Below are 19,901 nucleotides of genomic sequence, written 5' to 3' on the forward strand. Positions count from 1 at the left end.
CTAAATCTTAACAACTATATATAAAAATATTTCAAGGAAAATGTCTAGTTCTAATGAATACTTTTCTATTATTACTAATGTGAGCACATGAGAACACGAAAGGAAACTGGCTGGAGATCATTTCCTTACACAAATGGCTGTGGAGGCCTTGAATTAGACCCTGTGTGGTGGAGTAGGAGACACAATCTTCCTTTACGTCAGCAACAGATCACCGTTTACAAACACTTCACACGACACCCGAATGTGCAAGATGTACAGCATTTTAGGTTTTACTAATGGCTCATTCACTTGTATATTTTTAGTTTTCTGTTTGTATAAAAGGAGATTTCAGACAGGTGATCAGGGCCTTCAGTCCTGTCCTTCCTGGCACAAGCTCCAGACTCTCCATGAGCCTGTATTTTCTAAAGAAAAAGATGAAAATAGATACACGCATTTGTGGAACTATTTAACTTTTTGTACAGCTTTTACCAACTGTCTACCTAAACTGAAGGAAAGTAGAGTAATCACTATAGATAATGTTAAGACTTAATTAATTGTGGCTGCCCTCTCTGCCCTTTGAGATGGATGTTTGGTGCCGGTCCCTGATAGGTGCTGTCCATGAATCATAATGAATCACTGACTTCAGATGCATCCTGCTCATCCCGCTCGAGGTCCACTCAGAATCTGGGGGCTGAATGCAGACAGCAACATGAACAGGGACATGCTGGTAAATCCAGGGGGCACTGAAAAAGCAGATCTGCCCACTTGCAGTTCTTCTGTTTTGTCTGCCATTATTTCTGTCATTATCAAAATGATAATTCTCAGTTTCAATCAGTTGGTTTTGTTTACCAATATGTAGATGGGACTAATGAAACTTCCCTATAAAGCTGGTCAAACAGAACCAGAATGAAACTGTGAGGTATTTAGCATGCATTTTACCCAACCTAACTATACCTATTTTTTAGTCATCTACACATAGGCAGCACATCCCAGCACTGCCCAAGCTAAAAACTCTAGCAAATCTGTCAAAAATAATTTCAGTTGAATGTTCTCATCATTTCAAATAAGTTTTAGACAGCTGACCAGATCTACTCAAGAGGAAATTTGTTGATTTCAGTTTAAAATCATAGCAACATAGACCAGTTTAGCTACCAAAAAAAATGCAACAAAAGACAGACTGTCATATACGGACAAAACGTTACTTGCTGTCGATTTGTTTTTAGCAGTGACCGAAAAGCATGCATTTTGTCACTTTAAGTGTCTTATGACTTAAGACACTTAAAGGCTAAGGCTTGTACTACCACAACAAATTCATAGCCATAGCAAGGAAGGGAAACTGGAAAAGGTATGTATTTAACTCATCTGCAAGATGCAAGGTTTTCATAACCTTTAATCTTTTGGTGTGGGAAAATGACATTTATTCTAGCAGGACAATTGACTTTATCAGTGTGCACATAGGAGCTCTATGAAGCCCCTCGATTGGCCACGAAAGCTTGGTGTTATTTGTTTACAGTCATGTATGTGGAGAAGTCATTCAATCAGAGCCATTTTTACTTTGTAGGACTTTCTTTCTTTGTTTTACTCCTGTATTTCGTGTGAAGTGGCTTATTCATCAGCATTGTGACAGCCGACAGGGATGTGTGCATTTTATAAAGAAGGGATTCCTGTGAAGCCTCGCGTAATATAACTCTCAAAATTGGCGTGAAATAGAGAAATAGAGGGCGTGACTGTGTTGAGAAGGTTGCAGTTAGGTAACTGTGTGTCATACTGAGGCAATACACATGCATCCCCCCCCCTCCCCGCCCCCCGCCATTGCAATTCACCTCCCTAAATTTTGTTTTTGTTCACAACTCAGTGATGTTTTCTCCCACCAAAACACTTGTGTGCATTTCCTCCGCTGATTTGATCCTAAGTAACTAAGGGGAAGACAGAATGCCAACAAAAAAAACCTTTATGTGTGTTCAAAAAGCTCTGTATGTTTCTGGTGTACACACAGCCATGCAGCCGTATTCACCAGGAAAGATCACGCATTCCTCCTCAAAGTCTGGAGATGTTCTTCACAGAGCATATGTTAAAGGACTCATTAGCACTTAGTGCATCAGTGCTTACTGAAAAGTGCATGTTTGTTTTAAACATTAATTAGCACTTTGCACAGCATGAAACTAAAATTCCCTATCAGGTGCTGGGATTAAGCTGTGAAATGTATCTGTTAGCTGTTAGGTAACCATATGGGTTTCCCCACATCTTCTCATCGTTCGCTGTATTACTTACAGTATATGAGAGCCATAATTACTGCATTTTCCATTCCCAGGACATATACACTACATGGCCAAAAGTATGTGGACACCTTACCATCACACCTGTATGTCCTTGTCGAACATCCCATTCCAAAACCTTGGCCACTAATATGGAGTTGGTCTCCCTTTTACTGCTGTAACAGCCACCACTCTTCTGGTAAGGCTTTCCACAAGATTTTAGAGTGTGGTTGTGGAAATTTCAGCCTATTCACCCACATGAGCATTAGTGAGGTCAGGCACTGATGTCGGGTGAGAAGGCCTGACTTGGAGTCGCAGTTCCGATTCATCCCAAAGGTGTTCAGTGGGACTGAAGTCAGGCCTCTGTGCAGACCAGTCATGTTCTTCTCCCACCAACCTTGCCAAACCATGGATTTATCAACCTGTCTGTCTGCACAGGGGAATAGTATGGCTAGAACAGGGAAGGGCCTTCCACAAACTTTGCCACAAAGCTGGAAGCGCACAAGTGTCTAAAATTTATTGTATGCTGATGAATTAAGGTTACCCTTCACTGGAACCACTGGGCCTAGACTAAACCCTGGACAGGACACCATTATGCCCTCTCCACCAAACTCTACCTTAATCACTGTGCACAGAGACAGGTAGTGCTCTCCTGGCATCCCTCATCCATCAGACTGCCAGGTCGTGAAGCGTGATTCATCAGTCTTGAGAATATGTTTCCAGTGACCCATAGTCCAATGGCAACGTGCTTTGACAACACTTGGTGTTGTGAATAACAAATTGGCCATGGACACTCAGTCCATAAAGCTCCTAATAGGCAGTTCTTGCACTAACAGTGCTTTCCAAGTCAGTTTTAAACTCTGTAGCTAGTGTTTCCATCAAGGAAAGGCGTTAACATGCCACGTGGCTCGGCGCTCTGCGGTCTGGCTTTGTCAGCGTGCGTGACCCACCTCTTCATGCCTGAGCTCTCAATGTTCCTAGATGCTTCTCCTTTACAAAAACAGAACTAACCGTTGACTGAGGCAGGTCTAACAAGGCAGAAATTTTATGAACCGATTTGTTGGAATGGTGGCATCCTGTGAAATCACTGAGCAGCTTCTACTATCAATGCTTGTCTATGGAGATCGTGTGGATGTGCGTTTCATTTTATTCACCTGTTAGCAATGGGCTTAACTCTCTCAACCTGGTCCTTGGGAACCCCCTGAAAATTCACATTTTTGCACCCTCCCAGCACCCTGCAGCTAATGGCTGATACATTCCAGCAAGCTCATGCACGCAAAGCATCAGACATGTATTTTTCTTGTTGAGTTAAACGGTTTCCTGAAAACTGCCTGTGTTTGGAAAATGTAGGAGTCCTGCTAGACATTCTGAGACTGGATGAAAAAAATAAAACGGCATATGAACGAGTCATCTTTCATTGAGATGTATTTCAGAGGCATAAAGAAACGTTTTCACAGCTTGGACAGAAACATGCCAAGCGGATAAGCACAGGCTGTACTTGAGGATCAAGCATCTGGATATATTTATGAGAAGCAATTAGTTATTACTGGCACTATAAAATGATTTCAGACTCACAGCCTGATAGTGTTCTTAAATTGCTGCTTTGTTAAAAATTAAGTATTTCAGTACTATTGCCTGCTGTAACAGACTGACCATCACTTTTAACGTGGGCTTTACATTCTATCCCCTATGACCTGACAGAAATTTTAAATATCAGAACAAAGGCAAGGCATTTTATGTGAGAAGAGCATGTCTCACTTGCCATACGTCAGTCTCTGGAGGACATTTATGAAAAGCTGACTGGTTGGAGCTTTTCACTCGCAAGTTAGCAGCTGCCTAATTACAGTGACAGAATAAAACACCCAACTGCCGATACTGAACTTTCCATTCTGATCTGCGAGTCATGGTTTCCAAATGGTTCCCCCACGAGACAAACATTATAAGGTAAAGGTATGCCATATTACATTTATGCGACACTTATCAAAGCAACTTAGAATTTACAAACGCTACCTGGGATTTGAACTCATGCCCCTTTCCATCATTAGTACAAAAGGTCTACTTGTTCAGCTATGGGAGCTGCGATTATTAAACACAGAAATTTCTGCAATTCCCCTCTCCTTATTTACCATGGATTTACACACGCAAAGAAGAAATAATCACTTAGTATTTACTGTACTATACAAATATATCATATAAAAGTATACTGTAAACGGCTGCAAAAATTGAAATAGCTAATGTTTACTGATAATTTATAACCTTAAAAACATATTCATATACAATCATGTGTTTTGGTTAAATAATGTCAATTTCAGTATGCTGAGCTGACACTCTGTGGCAGTGCACTGATGCCTTGTGCCCAATGCTGCTTGGGATAGACTTGCATGTTATGTATTATCTGTTCCAAATAAATAAATCCCCCCCCCACCCCCACCCCCACCCAATGGTATCAAAAAAAAGTGGTAAGCAGACAGAATGATTGAATGCTCAGTTTTTAATTACTAACAACTGTAATTACCTACATAAATAAGAATATTTGCATTTATTTAAAAAAGATTACAGATTACAGATATATATGCATGCATGCGCACACACACATACACAGTACACATATATATAAGTTGCTGTGTTCACCTGCCTTTCCATCTCAAGGGTAAATTGTCTCACCCCATCCTCCCAACAGCTGTGTGAGGTGGGTCTGTCCAGCATCATGAAAGATCAACATTTTCACAAAGGTGATCAGTTTATTTTAACTTGAAAGATGTTCTGGCAGGTTAGTGAGCAGGACTGAAAGTGAACGTTGGCATCTGGTTGGTGCCACCTAGTGCTTTGAGCTTCAATAGCAGCTAATTGCACTGAGCAACTCATCAACGTTTTATCAACTACAAATGTTTAACATAATTTTCTTGTTTACATTGTCAGTTTAAATTATTTAAATATGTTCTATTATGGCTTGATTACCTAAAAATTGGCCTGATGTACAGCACTTTGCAAAAAAGGCAGATAAAGAACATGTTTAAAGCTATTTATCTGGGTAGCAAGTGTACATTTGCCCAGAAAAAAAAAATTTGAAAATATGCAAATTAATAGGAACACAATAAAAACTAACAAGAATTTCTTTCCGTTCTCCAAGAAGTTACTGAAATCTTGTTGGATGCCTAGAACAACACCGCTTCAGATCCCAAACCGCTTCTCAGGAGCGCCCCAGCCATTACATGCAGGTTCGGCGACTGCTTCTCCCATTCAGGGTTTGTAGGAGGCTTAGAGCTTATCCCAGAGGCTATGTGTGGAAGGGTTAGGGGAACAACCCAGGATGGGGGACCAACCCATCAAAGGGCACAATCACACACAAACACCAATGAGCAATCTGGTAACTCCAATTAGCCACAGGATTTTTTTGGACTGTGGGGGGGGGGTACGGGACTCGGAAAACCCATAAGAAACCCCACAATTACACGGGAAGAACATGCAAACTCCACATGGAACCCTGGTGGAGACCTGACCCCAGGTCCCAGAGGTGTGAGGCAACATTACGAAACACTGTGCCACCCCCCAGCCATTCTATGTATTAGTTAAATGTCAGTTCAATCAATCAATCAATCAATCAATCAATCAATCAATTAATTAATTAATTAATGCGGTTAAATACCTCAAAGAGATAATGATTAGGCAAATATGGCATGTTGGTGGTGAAAAAACAGCCAGGTCTATCTGACGGTTCCTGCAAATGCTGGGGCGACCTTAGGAGAGGTTTCGAAACGGCTAAAACACTTTGGCAAACACAAAATCATAGTTGTACACCCACATGAAAATCATTTAAACATTGTTTTCTTTGACTGCCTTTCTCACAGTGCTCTATATGGTTTACACACCTTAAAACATGCCTGGAGTCACAGCTGGTCACACTGTGGTCTTACATCTTCAGGGCTGTGGGTTCAGTTCCTGCCCCCAGCTCTGTGAGAGGGTTTCCTGTAATTGACTGGCATCCCTCCTAGGATGCCCCCCCTTTAATGAGACAGACTCCAGGCTCCCAGTGACCCTCTACTGGAGGATGGATGGATATAAAATACCTTCTTGGGTGGGTTTTGGATGCATTTACTCTGATCGCAGTACTGTTTTCAATTTATGGATACAGAAATTATGAAAACATATAGGATGGCTCAAGAAGCACAAGTCGTAATCAGTCTGTAAAGGAGCCCTGTGCAGGGGCCAATCAGGGTGGGGGGCCACATTGGACACATGCCGGATACCTCTATCACTGGTGTCATATGGATATGCATAAAGACTGCCTTCTCCTATTTGTTAATAAAATATATAGAATTAAAAATTACACATGGAATGTTATACAGACTTGGTCCTCTCAATAATTATTAAAAAAAAGTAATAGGGAATTCATTTAAGTTTTAACCCTATTTTTATTTACTTCTAACAGTTGTTGCATCAAAAAGTGACTCATATAAGTCATTTTCAAAATGAACTATAGCATCCTATAAACACAAGCAGTTATCTTCTTTTGAGAAAGGGTTTGGAACACACAAGGAAGTTTAGCACACACATGAGAGAAACGGGGAACTCTGCCTCGTGGCAGTTTCGCCATGCCTTCCCACGAAGGGTCAGGTGACATGAGTATTGAGGTGCCGCAGAAATTCCCCAATGGTGGTGGTATTCCCGGGGAAGACGGCCCGGCAGAACTCACACACCTGCGACTGCAGTGCCACCTCAGACATCAGGAGACCACCAGCCTGGCTCAACATTTCACTGTTCAGGAAGGAGCTGTTCATCCAACGCCTTTGGGTGGGAGGCTGGAGATGGAGGGGAGCCGTGATGGATAAATGTGGCCAAGGATAGTGAGAAAAGAGAAAATAAATAAGAACTGGGTTCTAAAGAGCACGTGATGGTATTTTTGAAAAGAAAAATTTTACATGGGAGAGAAAGTTTATTTCTGCTTTATTCATGTCTGGCTTTACCTTTTGCTCGTGTTCCATTGCATGGTTGGCAAAGGCACCAAAATTGTTAGGGGTCTCTCTCAGGCGCTGCTCCTCTCGCATAAGGTCAGCCAGAACAGCAGTAGGTGCTGTGTTGCCTCTGGCAGCCCCCAAGGGACCAATGGTAGCTATTTTGTGAACCTCCACTGGTCTGATGTTAGGTGACTCAGCAACTTGCAGATGCAGTCTGTTCAAACCCTCGGCCAGGGGGTATGAAGCACCACTGCAACTTCCTGCCACAGGACTGGTTAAGAGCAGGTCAGCTGGATGCGGGTGAATGCCAAGTGGCATCCTGGATCCCTCAGACTTGTGCTCTTCCTCCATGCACTGGACAGGCAGAGACACTTTCACCTCTTCACCCACATTAGGTATGTGGGACACAGCTAGACATGCAAAAAATACTTCATCAAAAAAACGGCTTAACAAATGACAAGTTAGTGCTATTTTATCTGCCGCAAACATGTCGGAACGTGCCAGTAACCTTGTTGCTGTTTCAGCATCTCCATTAGTTTACTGAGAAGGGCTGCCTGCTTTAAGCACAATGATCGCAAACGAAGGAACTCCATGTACAAGTCCCTGTATGCCTCCTCCATTGGTGAAGTGCTGGAAAACAAGTACATTCTGACACGGCCTCTGTTTGTGCAGGGGATTGTTAGAGATTAAAGACAAAATTCCATTGTTGCACTTGAGTGCCATAATTGAGCCCAGCCCACAGAAATATTCAGACGGAAGTGAACAATTTTATAGAACAAACATCAGCTGAAGTAACTGGTACCATTGTGGCACTATATTTGTCCTTTAAATGTGGCTAATTGTGTTTAAATCTGGTGCAGTTTTGGTCATATTTAAATAGCAGAAAAGGGGAAGCAGCAACTATACCAGAGGAAATGAGGCTGTTTTAGATTTGGGTCCTTGTTGTGTAATGTTGAACTTTAAGTAGAGGTATTTGATCGAGCTGCAGTTTATATATATGGTGCAGAAGGGAATTCCCAAGTTAATGCTTACTACTTAAAAGACTGATGACAAAAAATGTTCATGCATGACATGAAGTTCCTTTCCGAGTCTGTGGAAAAAAGTAAAATTTAAAAGGAAAAAAAGACGAAATCCACAAAGGAATCACATTAAATCTAACTTAAAATACACAAGTACACTATTCAACTTACTTGAAAGCGGAATCACTAATGAATTGTGTAATTATGTTTGAAACATACATTTCATAATGAGCATTATCTTAAAAATAACACCACACTTCATCATATTGCGCAAACTAAGGAAGAACAATAAGATTTCAGTTAAACGTTCTGTACTGGCCTCCTAAATGTGACAAAAAAAGTCCTCAGATAATCAGTTAATACTGCCGACAACTGTGAAACTGAAAAATTCTTTATCGATTAAGTTCTTGCTCCTTTACCGTAATGCAGGTAAGAACCCAATGGCCGATTATGTTTTGCAGTCCGTGCATGTAGCCGCGACACATCGTAGCGAATTCATAACAGAAACACTGTCTATCCAAAGCACTTGTTTAGGAAGGAAAGTTAATCAAGAAGCTAATTTTACCGTCGATACACTACCTTCTTATTCAACTGCACGCTGAAACTATGAGGATGACACGTTATCTCAGCTCATCTGACTACTGGGATCGAGAAAGGAAATGGAACGTCACATCGCTTACCGTCACTCCTAATAAAAGAGAGAGAGAGAAAAAATGAAACAGGAACTTCATCAGTAAGCATGGATGTTTTATCCTAGAGCTGTATAATGGAGGGCACGGTTGTGACGTCGGTGATTTTGTCTGCACGATAAAAACCAGAATTTCTGGTCTTTTTAGGCAGATTTTTTGCGGTTTTGGCCGGAGTGGCAGACCTGCCGGCTCTCTGGCATCTGGCGTGACGCTCACATAAGAAATGTTACGGCAGATATACATGTATTATTCCATTATAAACCTAAAATTAGCTACACCAAAAGCGTTGGGGTTGTTTGCAAACCCTACAGACTATTTACAAGGTAATGAAACTGTTACATACATGTAAATGAGTGTGCAGACTTTACTCGAATTGAAAACCTCACGCCAGCCAGCTAACCAAAGTTGGACTAATATATGTGACTATTTCTTACAAAATACGTCACACTATAATTGAATAGTGCCTTCTCCCTTGTAATGTCATTTTGTCTTTTAAATAATTTTATACTAATCTTGTCGGTCATAACAGCCATTATCGAGGGGCTCAATAAACTACGTTTATACTATCATGCCAGTTGACTTGGTAAAGTTGGTTGAGAAGGCTCCTGTTATAGCACTGTAATCCGTTTAATTCTGTAATACTGCATTGGGCATGAAGCTTGAATTAATAAGACAAAAACGTAGTAAACTTCTTCATTTCCCCTTGTGTATCCCACAATACACCCAGTTTCCGGTAGTATCATCGTAAACACATTAAAGTATCGGCTTTGCCTGCCATAGCAGTGTTGCCGAGTCCGCTTATTACGTGGTATTTTGACGGTGTATTGATTTTCCAAATCAACGCTGTTTATTCACCGAGTGGTGAAATCCAAAACTGTTTCCAGACCAGAAGGGTGTTTTGGCAGTTACTATATCGCTGCATTATTCTTGTGATTTACACATTAAGTCACTAGTTTCCTTGATGGCTAGTTTCAGCTCAATAAAAAATACAGACGCTCCTCTACTTACGAATGAGTTACGTTCCGAACGGCCGTTCGTAACTTGAAATGTTCGTAAGTCGTAATTCAACATCATTCTAAGGATATACGCAAGTACAAAGATCTAGGATGCTGGGAGTCCGCACGCTACGGTGCTGCGCGGCGGGAGTAGCGGACAGAAGCCGTACTAGGCGGAACTGGCGTGCTGAAAAAAAATTATGTTGTGGACAGGAAACGGGAGCCTATGGCAAGCCGTTTTAACATTTAATTTCAGACACAGTGGTACCTCGGTTCTCGAACTTAATCCTTTCCGGACACCGGATCGAATCCTAAAAAGTTCGAGTTCTGATCGAATTTTTCCCATAAAAAATAATGGAAAACCAATTAATTGGTTCCCGATCCCCCAACATTACACCTATATATATTTAGCATTTAAACACAAAATGAACAGGATAAAACAAGAAGAGCATTTTTTTCTTAATGGCTTCCAAAACGATAAAAATCTTATCCCAACATTACCCCTGTCCTGCCCCGATAGTCTGCTCCTTCCGTGTGCCACGCCCCCTCGTTAACCTCGTGTGGGATCCCCATGTGATCAGCTGTTTCTGGTTGTTGTCATTAGTCCTTTGTATTACAGTTTCTCGATTGCTAAAACACATTTCTTTAAATTAGGCCTCAATTTCCCAAAACTCTAAACACAAATCCTTAACTGCTCACTCAACTACTGAAACTTCCACTGTTCAGGTCAAAAACAAACTCTCCACTCAAAATCATGTAGTCCTACATCTAAACCAAACTCTGCCTTCAGTAATCACACAAAAAGCATCAAATGCATATATACTACAAAATAGGAATTACACACTAGCGGGATCACTTCAAAACAATACCTCCAAAACCTGTTACTGCTATGAATAATGGCATATTTTGGAATAATTGTTTTCCCCATAACAAACTCTCTACATGACACACACAATATAAAGACACAACAACTATACATTTTCATAATTTTTTAATTCTTGGATGTACTGTCAAGAGCTATCAAACTGAAAAAGGAGATCTTCAGGGTAATGCTTCAAAGGGGGTGTTCAAAGACACCTGAAAGGTGCTACATGCTGTTCGCTTCCTGTATGAATGTAGTTCAAATTGTGTTCGCACCCGAGGAATATAATTAAAGTAGTGGGTGTTCTCTCTTCTTCTGTTTGTGATTTTCATTGACAGGTTATCAAGTTTCAGTGACCATATCTCGGATAAGTGGTTGGAGGATGGATGGATGGGTATCAAGAGATAGTCGTGGCTGGAATGACATCTAGTATGGGGGCTAGAGTTAACATCCCTACTACTTGTAGATGAGGTTGTGCTTCTGGCCTCATCTGACAAGTACCTTCAAGACACACTTGAGCGGTTCAGCCCTGAGTATGATGTAGTTGGGATGAGAATCCTCACCTCAAATCCAAGACCATATTGCTCACTTGAGAAAGAGTGGATTGTTTGTTTCAAGTGAGAGGGTAGAGTCTGCCCTTGGTTGATGGAGCTCATGAACTTTGGGATATTGTTCACAAGTGACAGAGAGAACATGTGACTGACAGGCAGATGTGGCTGACAGTAGCAACACCACCTGCACTACCAAAGATAGTGTCAGAAATAGTATCTTCCCCTAAGCCATTAGGTTCTATGCACTTTCTGTCCTGTACCTCTCCGTCTGATAACCATTGTATTGCACAGTACTGTATTATCAGTGTACTTTCTGCACTTTATACTGAATTATTGTCAATTTACACATCCTGCATATCTTACCAATATTGCACTACTTATTTAGTACTTATTGCCAAGCCTTTTTATTCTTATATTGCACTTTTATTCCATTGCTCTTTGTCTTACTCCCCCCCCCCCCCCATGCACCTGCTCCCCCACCTAACTGTAGCAGAAGAATTTCACTGGCTTTCCCAAATACATGTGACAACAGTGAAGTGAAAGTCAGAGCCTTTGTTTGTCATATGCACAGTATGGCACAGACGTCCCTACAAGGAAATACTCGTGGTGAGGCTCCGGTAATCGCACTTACGATCACACATAAAATTCATATGTACCATAGAAATCTATCCGGAGGGGAAAGAAGTAAAGAAAGAACGATGGGGAGTAACCCTGGAATAAATAAAGCAGATCTTGTAAAAGTAGTGAGGACGGCCAGGTAACAGCATCGTCGTAAAGTGTAAATTTTAAGTGGCTATCAATGTAATAAAACGTCAAGAGTAATAGTGTATGTTACAGACACAGCACAATGTCGCACTCTCCTTCTCCCGGCCCGTAATCCAGTCAGTGTCCAGGCATCAATCAAGGATGCCACGTGGTGAGATCCCAGTCCAGCTTTTCTGAGCACATCCTCCTCTGGGGATCCCTGAAAACAAGCTGGAGATTGTGGTCGTGCAGAGGGGGGGCTCGTCTGACCTACTGGGCATGCTGCCACCATAAACCTCAGCAGGAGAAGCCCTTTGAAAATGCTGTAAGTTGGCCGCCGAAATGTGCATGATCCGTCAGCAGAGGGCGCTTGTGCAACAGGCAGGCAGGGCACACCTGTCAGAATGATTGGCTCATTAGAATTAGAATTAGTGTTGATTCCACAGAGGGAAATTGAGTAATAATCTTTAAACTGATGCTGTGCTCAGTAACTTAAAACGTGTTTTGTAATATTCCAGTCTACCTGTTCAGATACATAAATACTTATGCAACCCGAAGAAATACGGGTCTCCGAGGTCAAATTTGCAGAGCAGAGGTATAATGTTCCTCAAGCATTTAAATTTAAAGTTTTCAGACATAGACAACTCTAGGCTTTGCTTCAAGGGGGAGCAAGCTGAGAGTGCTCAACCATTATTCATCCAGATTAAAAAACATACATTTACAATAAATTCTAAGTACTCATTCATATGACAAACACAAATCACATTTTCAAATATAACAGTTTATTAAACTTAATATGTAGCAGGAGGTGCAGTTTCTCCCCTGTATAATGGCATTTGGATTTAGGGAGGCTATAAAGTGTGGGGCCCCCTGACCCTGGAAGTCTATCCATGCCCCCCTGCCACCCCTGTACCTACATATGGTTGGATTTTATATAGTTTTTTAGGCTTAGACACAAAGTCCAGGTTTAAATCGGTCTGATATTTATAAAATAGTTCACTGCACGGAGGAGTGTAAATTATGTGATTTATTGAACTCCGATGAGTGTTTTTTGTTCAGCACGACGGAGTAAGAATAGGCCCTTTATCTGTAATAATTCAGATGTGGATAAAATGACATCGATGGCTGGCAGAGCGGAGTACACTGATAGGTTATGAAATGGAAAAACTGATGGCCAGCGAGGATCAGCTGATCGGGCAGCACCCAGGGGCAGTATGTGTGAGGAATGAGACAGAGAAGAAACTGAAATACGATATCCAATTTATTATTCTTGCCTGCTGCTTGGCTCTATATCTGTCCACGTCTGGATGTGGCTGGGCAGATTTGCAGTGTGCAGTGTGCAGTGCCTTCCACCCCCCGCAATGAGGCTACTGTGCATTCTACATTACACACATTTAACCGGAGAATCTTTCCGGTAACAGTGAGCCACTCACGGTATAAAGTAATCATTTAGCGGTAGAACTTGCTTTTGACGTCACTAAAAGGTTTAATAATTTAAAGTTTTGTTGTGAAACATCTAGTCAACTGAATGCATCGAAGTGTTTTTGGAAAATGAAGTAATTTTTAATTTTTTTATTTAGTTTTAGACACATAAAACTCAAATTTAGCCTATCACTGCGGTTAGTGCAGGAATTCCTTTTAATTTGTGATTGTCTTTTAAGGAATACACGAACGGTAAAATGCATGTCCATCATTAACTGGGATGGTACTAGAGTTAAACTGGGGGGCAGTGTGTGACTTGGCGGGTTTGGACGTGTCTGTGGCTGGTTGCTGGTTCAAATCCCAAAGGTCAGCAGAGTAATTTCACTGTTTGGCGCTTGGGCAAGGCCCTTATCCACGTCGCTCTAGAGACTCCCAAAAAAAAATTTGCATAAATGTATAAAACAAGACTAAAACACAACCAAACGCCAACCCTGTGCGCTATACTGCCTGTGACCCTGACCAGGACAGACATCCTGCTATCCATGGTTGGGGCCATTCCGGAATGCATTCATCAACTCCAAGCTAAATCAGGAAATGGAACTGGAGTTGGAACTTAAACGTTCCTGAAATTCAAATTCAATCCCAGTTCTGTTCCCCCTAGTTTTTTTTCTAATTCCAACTCCAGTTCCATTTCCTGATTTGGATTGGAATTGATGAATGCATCCCTGAATGGCCCCAACCGTGGTGCTAACAACTTCATAGAAGGCAATATCTTTCTGTTCAGTATTCATGGTATTTTCCCCACTTTTACTACACCTTGAGAAAGGGCACCGGCTGTCTTAGACATGCATATCCCAAATAATCATAATCAGAGATAATACTATTTAATTTCAAGCAGTTCATTTGAGAATGTTAATGATTCTGGTCAATAAGTATCCTCGTGGTAAAGGGTGCTTCATTTGTAATTAAGTACTTAATTCCATTTTTACAGCATCACATGGAATGAAATAAATGGACCAGTTTGGATTAAACAGTCTCTACCAAGCAGGGGAATAACCAAGTGCAATTTAAGGAACAAGGAACCCAAGTTTATGAAGAGGGGAGTTCCTGTGTGTTTAGATGAGTAAGACTGTTGGCGAGCAGAGGGCTCCAGCCACAAACGCCGAGACAGACCCGAGATCAGCCAGCACTGCCAGCATGCCCTCCGTCATTTTAAAGCAGCATTATTCATTTCATGATTTTATTTTTAAACCAGGAGCTAATATTGGAATCAGCACCATGACTGTACTTCTCTCGATTGGGATTGAGAAACGGGAGAAACGTGGGACAAATATGTCAATGTATTTGGATTAATTAGTACATTTGGAGCACCCCGATTTTCAAGATACTACCAAGGACTCTCACAGCTCTCGTCTTCCTCATTACCAATGAAGTGCATGTGATGGTGCAGGAGACAGTTTGATATTGGGGGAGGGGGACACAACTTAATAATTGATACACAATGCTCTATTCATTCAATGAATCCAAATTCAATATTGGTGGGCATATGCATCCCCCCCCCCCCCGGTTCCTGGGTGCATGTATTTCTCAAACACAAACCTTAAACCAATAAATACACTGAAAAAATGACAGCAAAACACACCTGCAATTCAATGTAACAAGTTACTTAATCCGTGCAATTATGTTTATAACCAAATTTGAAAGATGATGTAGGCCTAAATTAATTTTAGATCACTGGACAAGGTAAACATGTTTCTGAGCACTATGCAGATGGTACCTGCATATCCAAGTTTGATATCCTGTGGTTAAAAAAAACCTTGAAAGACAAGCTGCCCTTCTTATTTAGGTCATTGAGTCCTGACCTCAAGCTGGCACGGTGACTCAGTGTGTTGCCGTGTTGTCTCACACCTCTAGGATGGGGGGTGGGGGTGGAATCCTACCTCCTTTTGCATGTCCTCCTCATATTGTGCGTGCTTCCTTCCCAAAGCATGCATCGCATAGTTGCCTATAGACTGTAGTTGTATGTGCCCTGCAATAGGCTGGCATCCCATTCCAGAGGGCACCTTGTGGCCTCTGCTGCCTGTGATAGGCTCCTGTGACCCTGACCAGGCTCAGTGGTTATATGATAGATGGATGAGTCTACTGTACATATGTCTGTTCAATGCAGAAGGTATCTTCTGCAACAGGCAAGTGTTTGCATTGTTCTGAACATTCGTACCTATGCAAAGTTTTTGGCAAGAAAGGATACACAGATCTGAATTGTCGGAAAAGCGGCTTAAAATGTACAGTTAATGTAATTTATAAACAAGCTCTGAATGTACCATACTGGAGAACATCTCTTTTCTCGTACTGAAATATACTGCAAATGATGGAACTTTTTCGCCACTTTGCTAAACATCAGCAGAAAATTTCCTTCAAGAAAAAAAAAATGAGCAGAAATATTTTGCTGGGATGAATTGCCTTTCTGCTTATGAATCAGGATTTCCTCGGCCCACACTTTAAAAAATGTCTCCACGATCCCATTAAAAAGAGAGAAATGGTGCCAAAGAGACTGAGAAATAAGATTCCTCCGTCTTGTTGTTCGTCAGGATAGAAATTGAATCCATTGTGGAGTCTCTAGCGATGACTAACACCCTGCTGAAGGCTTCCTCTGTCTTAGCCCAGTGCGCCGCTGCTATTGAGCTGTTCCATTCTTCTGGCCATGCTGAATGGTCTCCTTGTTTTGGGTTCTTGCTTTGCAGCTCCTTCCCAGGGTTTAAAAGCCAAGGAGAGTGTGTTACTCTCCTTAGGTTTTTTCGTGTCCTTGAGGGCCTGCCTCTGAAGCCTGTACCACATCACAATGGACCACACCTGCTTCTTTTCTGAGATTTCCCTCAGTCTGTCTACGAATGCTTGTCTGTCATGCCTGACATAATGGACAGAATAATAAATCCAAATAAATGGTAAACTCTTGTCCTTCATTTGGAGTCAAAATTTACACCAGCTGCTGGTGCTCAGGCGTATTTCACTCTTAGAATATCACATTTGCTTTTGTAACTGATGATGGTAGTTACATCTACATATTACGTTGAGATAAAACCCAAAGTATTGAAATATGGGAGGCATAAAGATTAAAATTTGGAAACTGTAATGCTGGTAGGCACACATTTAATGTGTAAGTTAATGAACAAACAAACACAAATAAACAAACACAAAAACTAAATCAAACATATAAACAGATAAACTTATAAAAAAAAAAGGAAAAAAAAATAATTAATTGGTGATGCGACTTACATAATGACTTAAATGACATTTTATTAATTGTACACTGAGTCCAGTAATGATACTTTTCATCTGGAGTCTAAATTTACTTACTCGCTGAGGGCTGGGGGGTGGGGGGCAGGGGTGAAATGTTTTGAGACAGTGTGGAGAGAGGGATTTCAGGGTTGTGAGGGAAACTGTTCTGAAAATAGCCCAGTACTTCCTGTACAGAGACATGTGGGGTGGAGGTGGGGTGTTCCAGAGTGGCAGATTGTGTTCAGTATCTTAATATGTGTTGAGCTTTATTCCAGAGGTGCATAACTGTAATATTGCCCATATAAATGACAGTTCATAGCGTCCACCAAAAGTGTTATTAAACTAATTTAACACATGCATTTGCATTTTGTACATTATGCACAGAACAACTTGTCTGAGATTAACATGCAGCAAAAATGTGATCAACAAATAAATCACTTAATTCGTACTCAGTGCCGTCACCAGAAAATTGACTTCGGCTTTGCAATGGGAAAACAAGGTGTGCAAATACTCAAGCACAATAAAGTAATAAAGGAATGTGTGCCTATAAAAACAATTAAATTCTTAATGGCCAAGCCTGGTAGTATATTGTAATAAGGGTTGCCACTTTCAATCTCAAGAAATAAGGGATGCCACTCTTGAGGGGGGGATCCTCCTGATAAAATTTCCTGAGCTCACACACAGGATAGTGGGGGTCCCCATCAATAAAAGACAAAAATAAAAACCTAATTTCATCTGGGTGTACAAGATGCTGTTTTGGGGGGTCATTTGTCCACCCGGGCTGATTCCAAACCCCAGGTTGTAAGATTGAATATTTGAGATTAAATAAGATTGAATATTTGAGATTAAATAAGATTGAGTATTTGAGATTAAATAAGATTGAGTATTTTTTTGTATTTTCTTGTCTGTTCTATGTTTTTGAGGAGCACAAAAATGTTCTCTGGGAAGGAAAACATATGTTAATCCATGATTATAGTCGAGGGTAGTGAAAGGTAGGAATTGCATGGACTAAGGACTCTGGAATTGTGAACTCATTTCTTCTAGTTTTGATTATTTTTTTATTATTTAATTAATCTTGCTTACTTACTTGAACTGTTGTCTCACGCCTCACAAACTGAAGGTTCAAATCATTCCTCTGCTCTGTGTGAATAAAATTTTCCCTGGAGAAGAGTGTCCTGTATCTTTTTGTTTGATTCACATTTTTGAAAATTTGAATGAGCAGTCAACTTAAAAAATATAGAGATTATATAGGTATTTGTTGGGTCTTGGAGATGCCTGACTTCATCTCCCCTCTTAGTTCCCTTGGATACAAGGGAATTACATTAAAGGAACATCCCACCTGCTTCTTGTGACTCACGTTAATAACATATATATTGATAGAAAAAACAAAGACTACCTTGCACTGACACTCACTGTTTGGATTGATATAATGAGAACAGATTTAAACCAGGTCAATGGTTGACAGCCAATGGTAACTGCAGGATGCATCGTTAATTCCATCATGTATAATATTTAACAATTATATTATTTAATGTGATTATTGATTATGCATTCTGAATGAAGTATAATATATACTGTATTTTATAAGTCTTTTAGGAATTAATGAGATTTTATCTAATTTTATCTAAATCTAAAATATACAGTGCTTTTCCCAGGAAATAGGTTAAATCACCAGTTTTAACGATGGGAGTTTTTGGGGCTCTGGATTCTGAATGTTCTGAATGTTCTACCAACAATATTTTATGCTACCTAGTGTACAGCATGTTTCTTGTGACCTTCCTAGTGAGGTTTGCCTGACTGCAGAATTGCCAAGGACACTGTTTGGGCTCCCAGCCAGTACTTGTCATTCGCAAAGTGAAACCCAAGCTTCCATGTCACTCTGGTTGTGTAATTGTAACATTCTCATGTTCTCTGAGCTGAAATTTTCCAGCACAGCATGTGATGTGTTGCTGGAGTGGTAACATTAGTCCCCCAAAGATTATAAAACTTAATCTTCACAACTTGGCATGGATGTTACATTTTTTCATCTGCACAGGGCATGAGTCTTGTTGCTAGAATCCCTTATGACCAGACTCCTCCTACCACCTGCACCACACCTACAGTACCACTCCTCCAGCTCCAACCGAGCTCACAATCCTTTGCAAACTGTGGTTGCTTCTAGTGCAAACAAGTTCAGCACCATGGAGCTATGCTTCTTTTCACTCCATTATATAGGTACCCACGGGATTCTTATTGTCAGTGTGCATGATCATGTGACCTTTGTATTAGGTCTGTAAACATGCATTTTAATGATAGCATTGCAGCTGCAGTCTACAACTCAAACATTAGTGTAAGACCAGGGAAAAGCAAGCCTGTTTCTCAATGGGGGTAATTTATTATATTATATTATATTATATTTCTCAGTGAACTCCCACATATATATATTTGTATGTGTAATAAGTTTTACAGTATGTATTTATTTTTTACTTTATCCATTTTTTGTATCAGATTTGTTTGTGTCACTATGCCTTTTTCCTTTTCTTTTCTACTTGACATGTTTTTGATTTTATCATTGTACAGCACTTTGGTCAGCTGGGGCTGCTTTTAAATGTGCTATATTAATACTTACTGACGACTGTGTCATATGTTTGAATAGAATTAATGTAATATTAGGCTGTGTGTGTGTATGAATGTAACGAAAGTTAAAAAATAGTTGCAAGGCTCCACAAAACAACAACTCGGTAACAAACCGTTGCATGTAGCAAACACACTAAAACCAAATACACCAGCCCTTTCCAAATTCATATATTTAAAGGGACATGCATTTGGTGCTATGGCAGCTCAGCTGAGTTATTTATAGCAGAAGCTTGGGGTAAGATCATGTTGCAGAGGTTTCTAGTACCCAACAATGGCGGGCTAAAAATACCCAGCTCCTGGGTTTCCACACTCCCTACATCTGTGGATAGCACAGCCAAACAATGGCATGCAGTTTTGGTGAAACTACAGATTTGCAAAATGGACATATACTCCTCATTCATTCCATTAGTATTATTTTTATGCTTGAGTATCTTTTCATATGAGCATGGTTACCTATATTTGTACATGTAAGAGAGTGTTTTTATGTGTACAAGACTCCTGGATACACAGTCTCACCCACTGCTTTTGCATTCGATTG

The 19,901-nt window shown here is 40.6% G+C and overlaps 1 protein-coding gene across 9 annotated transcripts; it reads right to left on the bottom strand.

Annotated features, from left to right (window-relative positions):
* Positions 1-4,707: 4,707 nt before the first annotated feature.
* On the bottom strand, positions 4,708-10,070 carry LOC111855013 (uncharacterized). Of its 9 annotated transcripts, none has more exons than XM_023833610.2 (6): positions 9,906-10,070; positions 8,788-8,896; positions 8,222-8,279; positions 7,698-7,819; positions 7,199-7,599; positions 4,708-7,033 (listed from the first exon to the last, which is right to left on the bottom strand). In XM_023833610.2, the coding sequence occupies exons 3-6, from the start codon at positions 8,260-8,262 to the stop codon at positions 6,845-6,847; spliced, it is 753 nt and encodes a 250-aa protein (XP_023689378.2). In that variant the 5' UTR covers positions 8,263-8,279; positions 8,788-8,896; positions 9,906-10,070; the 3' UTR covers positions 4,708-6,844. The 9 variants fall into 9 exon arrangements, with proteins under 9 accessions (XP_023689378.2, XP_072571489.1, XP_023689435.2 ...); XM_072715388.1 differs by having other exon boundaries at positions 8,628-8,896; XM_023833667.2 differs by lacking the exon at positions 8,222-8,279.
* Positions 10,071-19,901: the final 9,831 nt, after the last annotated feature.

The sequence above is a fragment of the Paramormyrops kingsleyae genome, chromosome 8 (genome assembly GCF_048594095.1).
Source record: "Paramormyrops kingsleyae isolate MSU_618 chromosome 8, PKINGS_0.4, whole genome shotgun sequence".
In the NCBI taxonomy this organism is placed as follows: domain Eukaryota; kingdom Metazoa; phylum Chordata; class Actinopteri; order Osteoglossiformes; family Mormyridae; genus Paramormyrops; species Paramormyrops kingsleyae.

What these genes read in the sequence shown, in the direction of transcription:
- LOC111855013 (XM_023833585.2), bottom strand. Translation starts at nt 8,949, where the DNA reads ATGCTTACTGATGAAGTTCCTGTTTCATTTTTTCTCTCTCTCTCTTTT. An exon ending in GATGCTGAAACAGCAACAAG is followed by an intron (nt 7,600 to 7,697) that starts GTTACTGGCACG and finishes TTGCATGTCTAG; the next exon opens with CTGTGTCCCACATACCTAAT. An exon ending in CAATGGAACACGAGCAAAAG is followed by an intron (nt 7,034 to 7,198) that starts GTAAAGCCAGAC and finishes CTCCATCTCCAG; the next exon opens with CCTCCCACCCAAAGGCGTTG.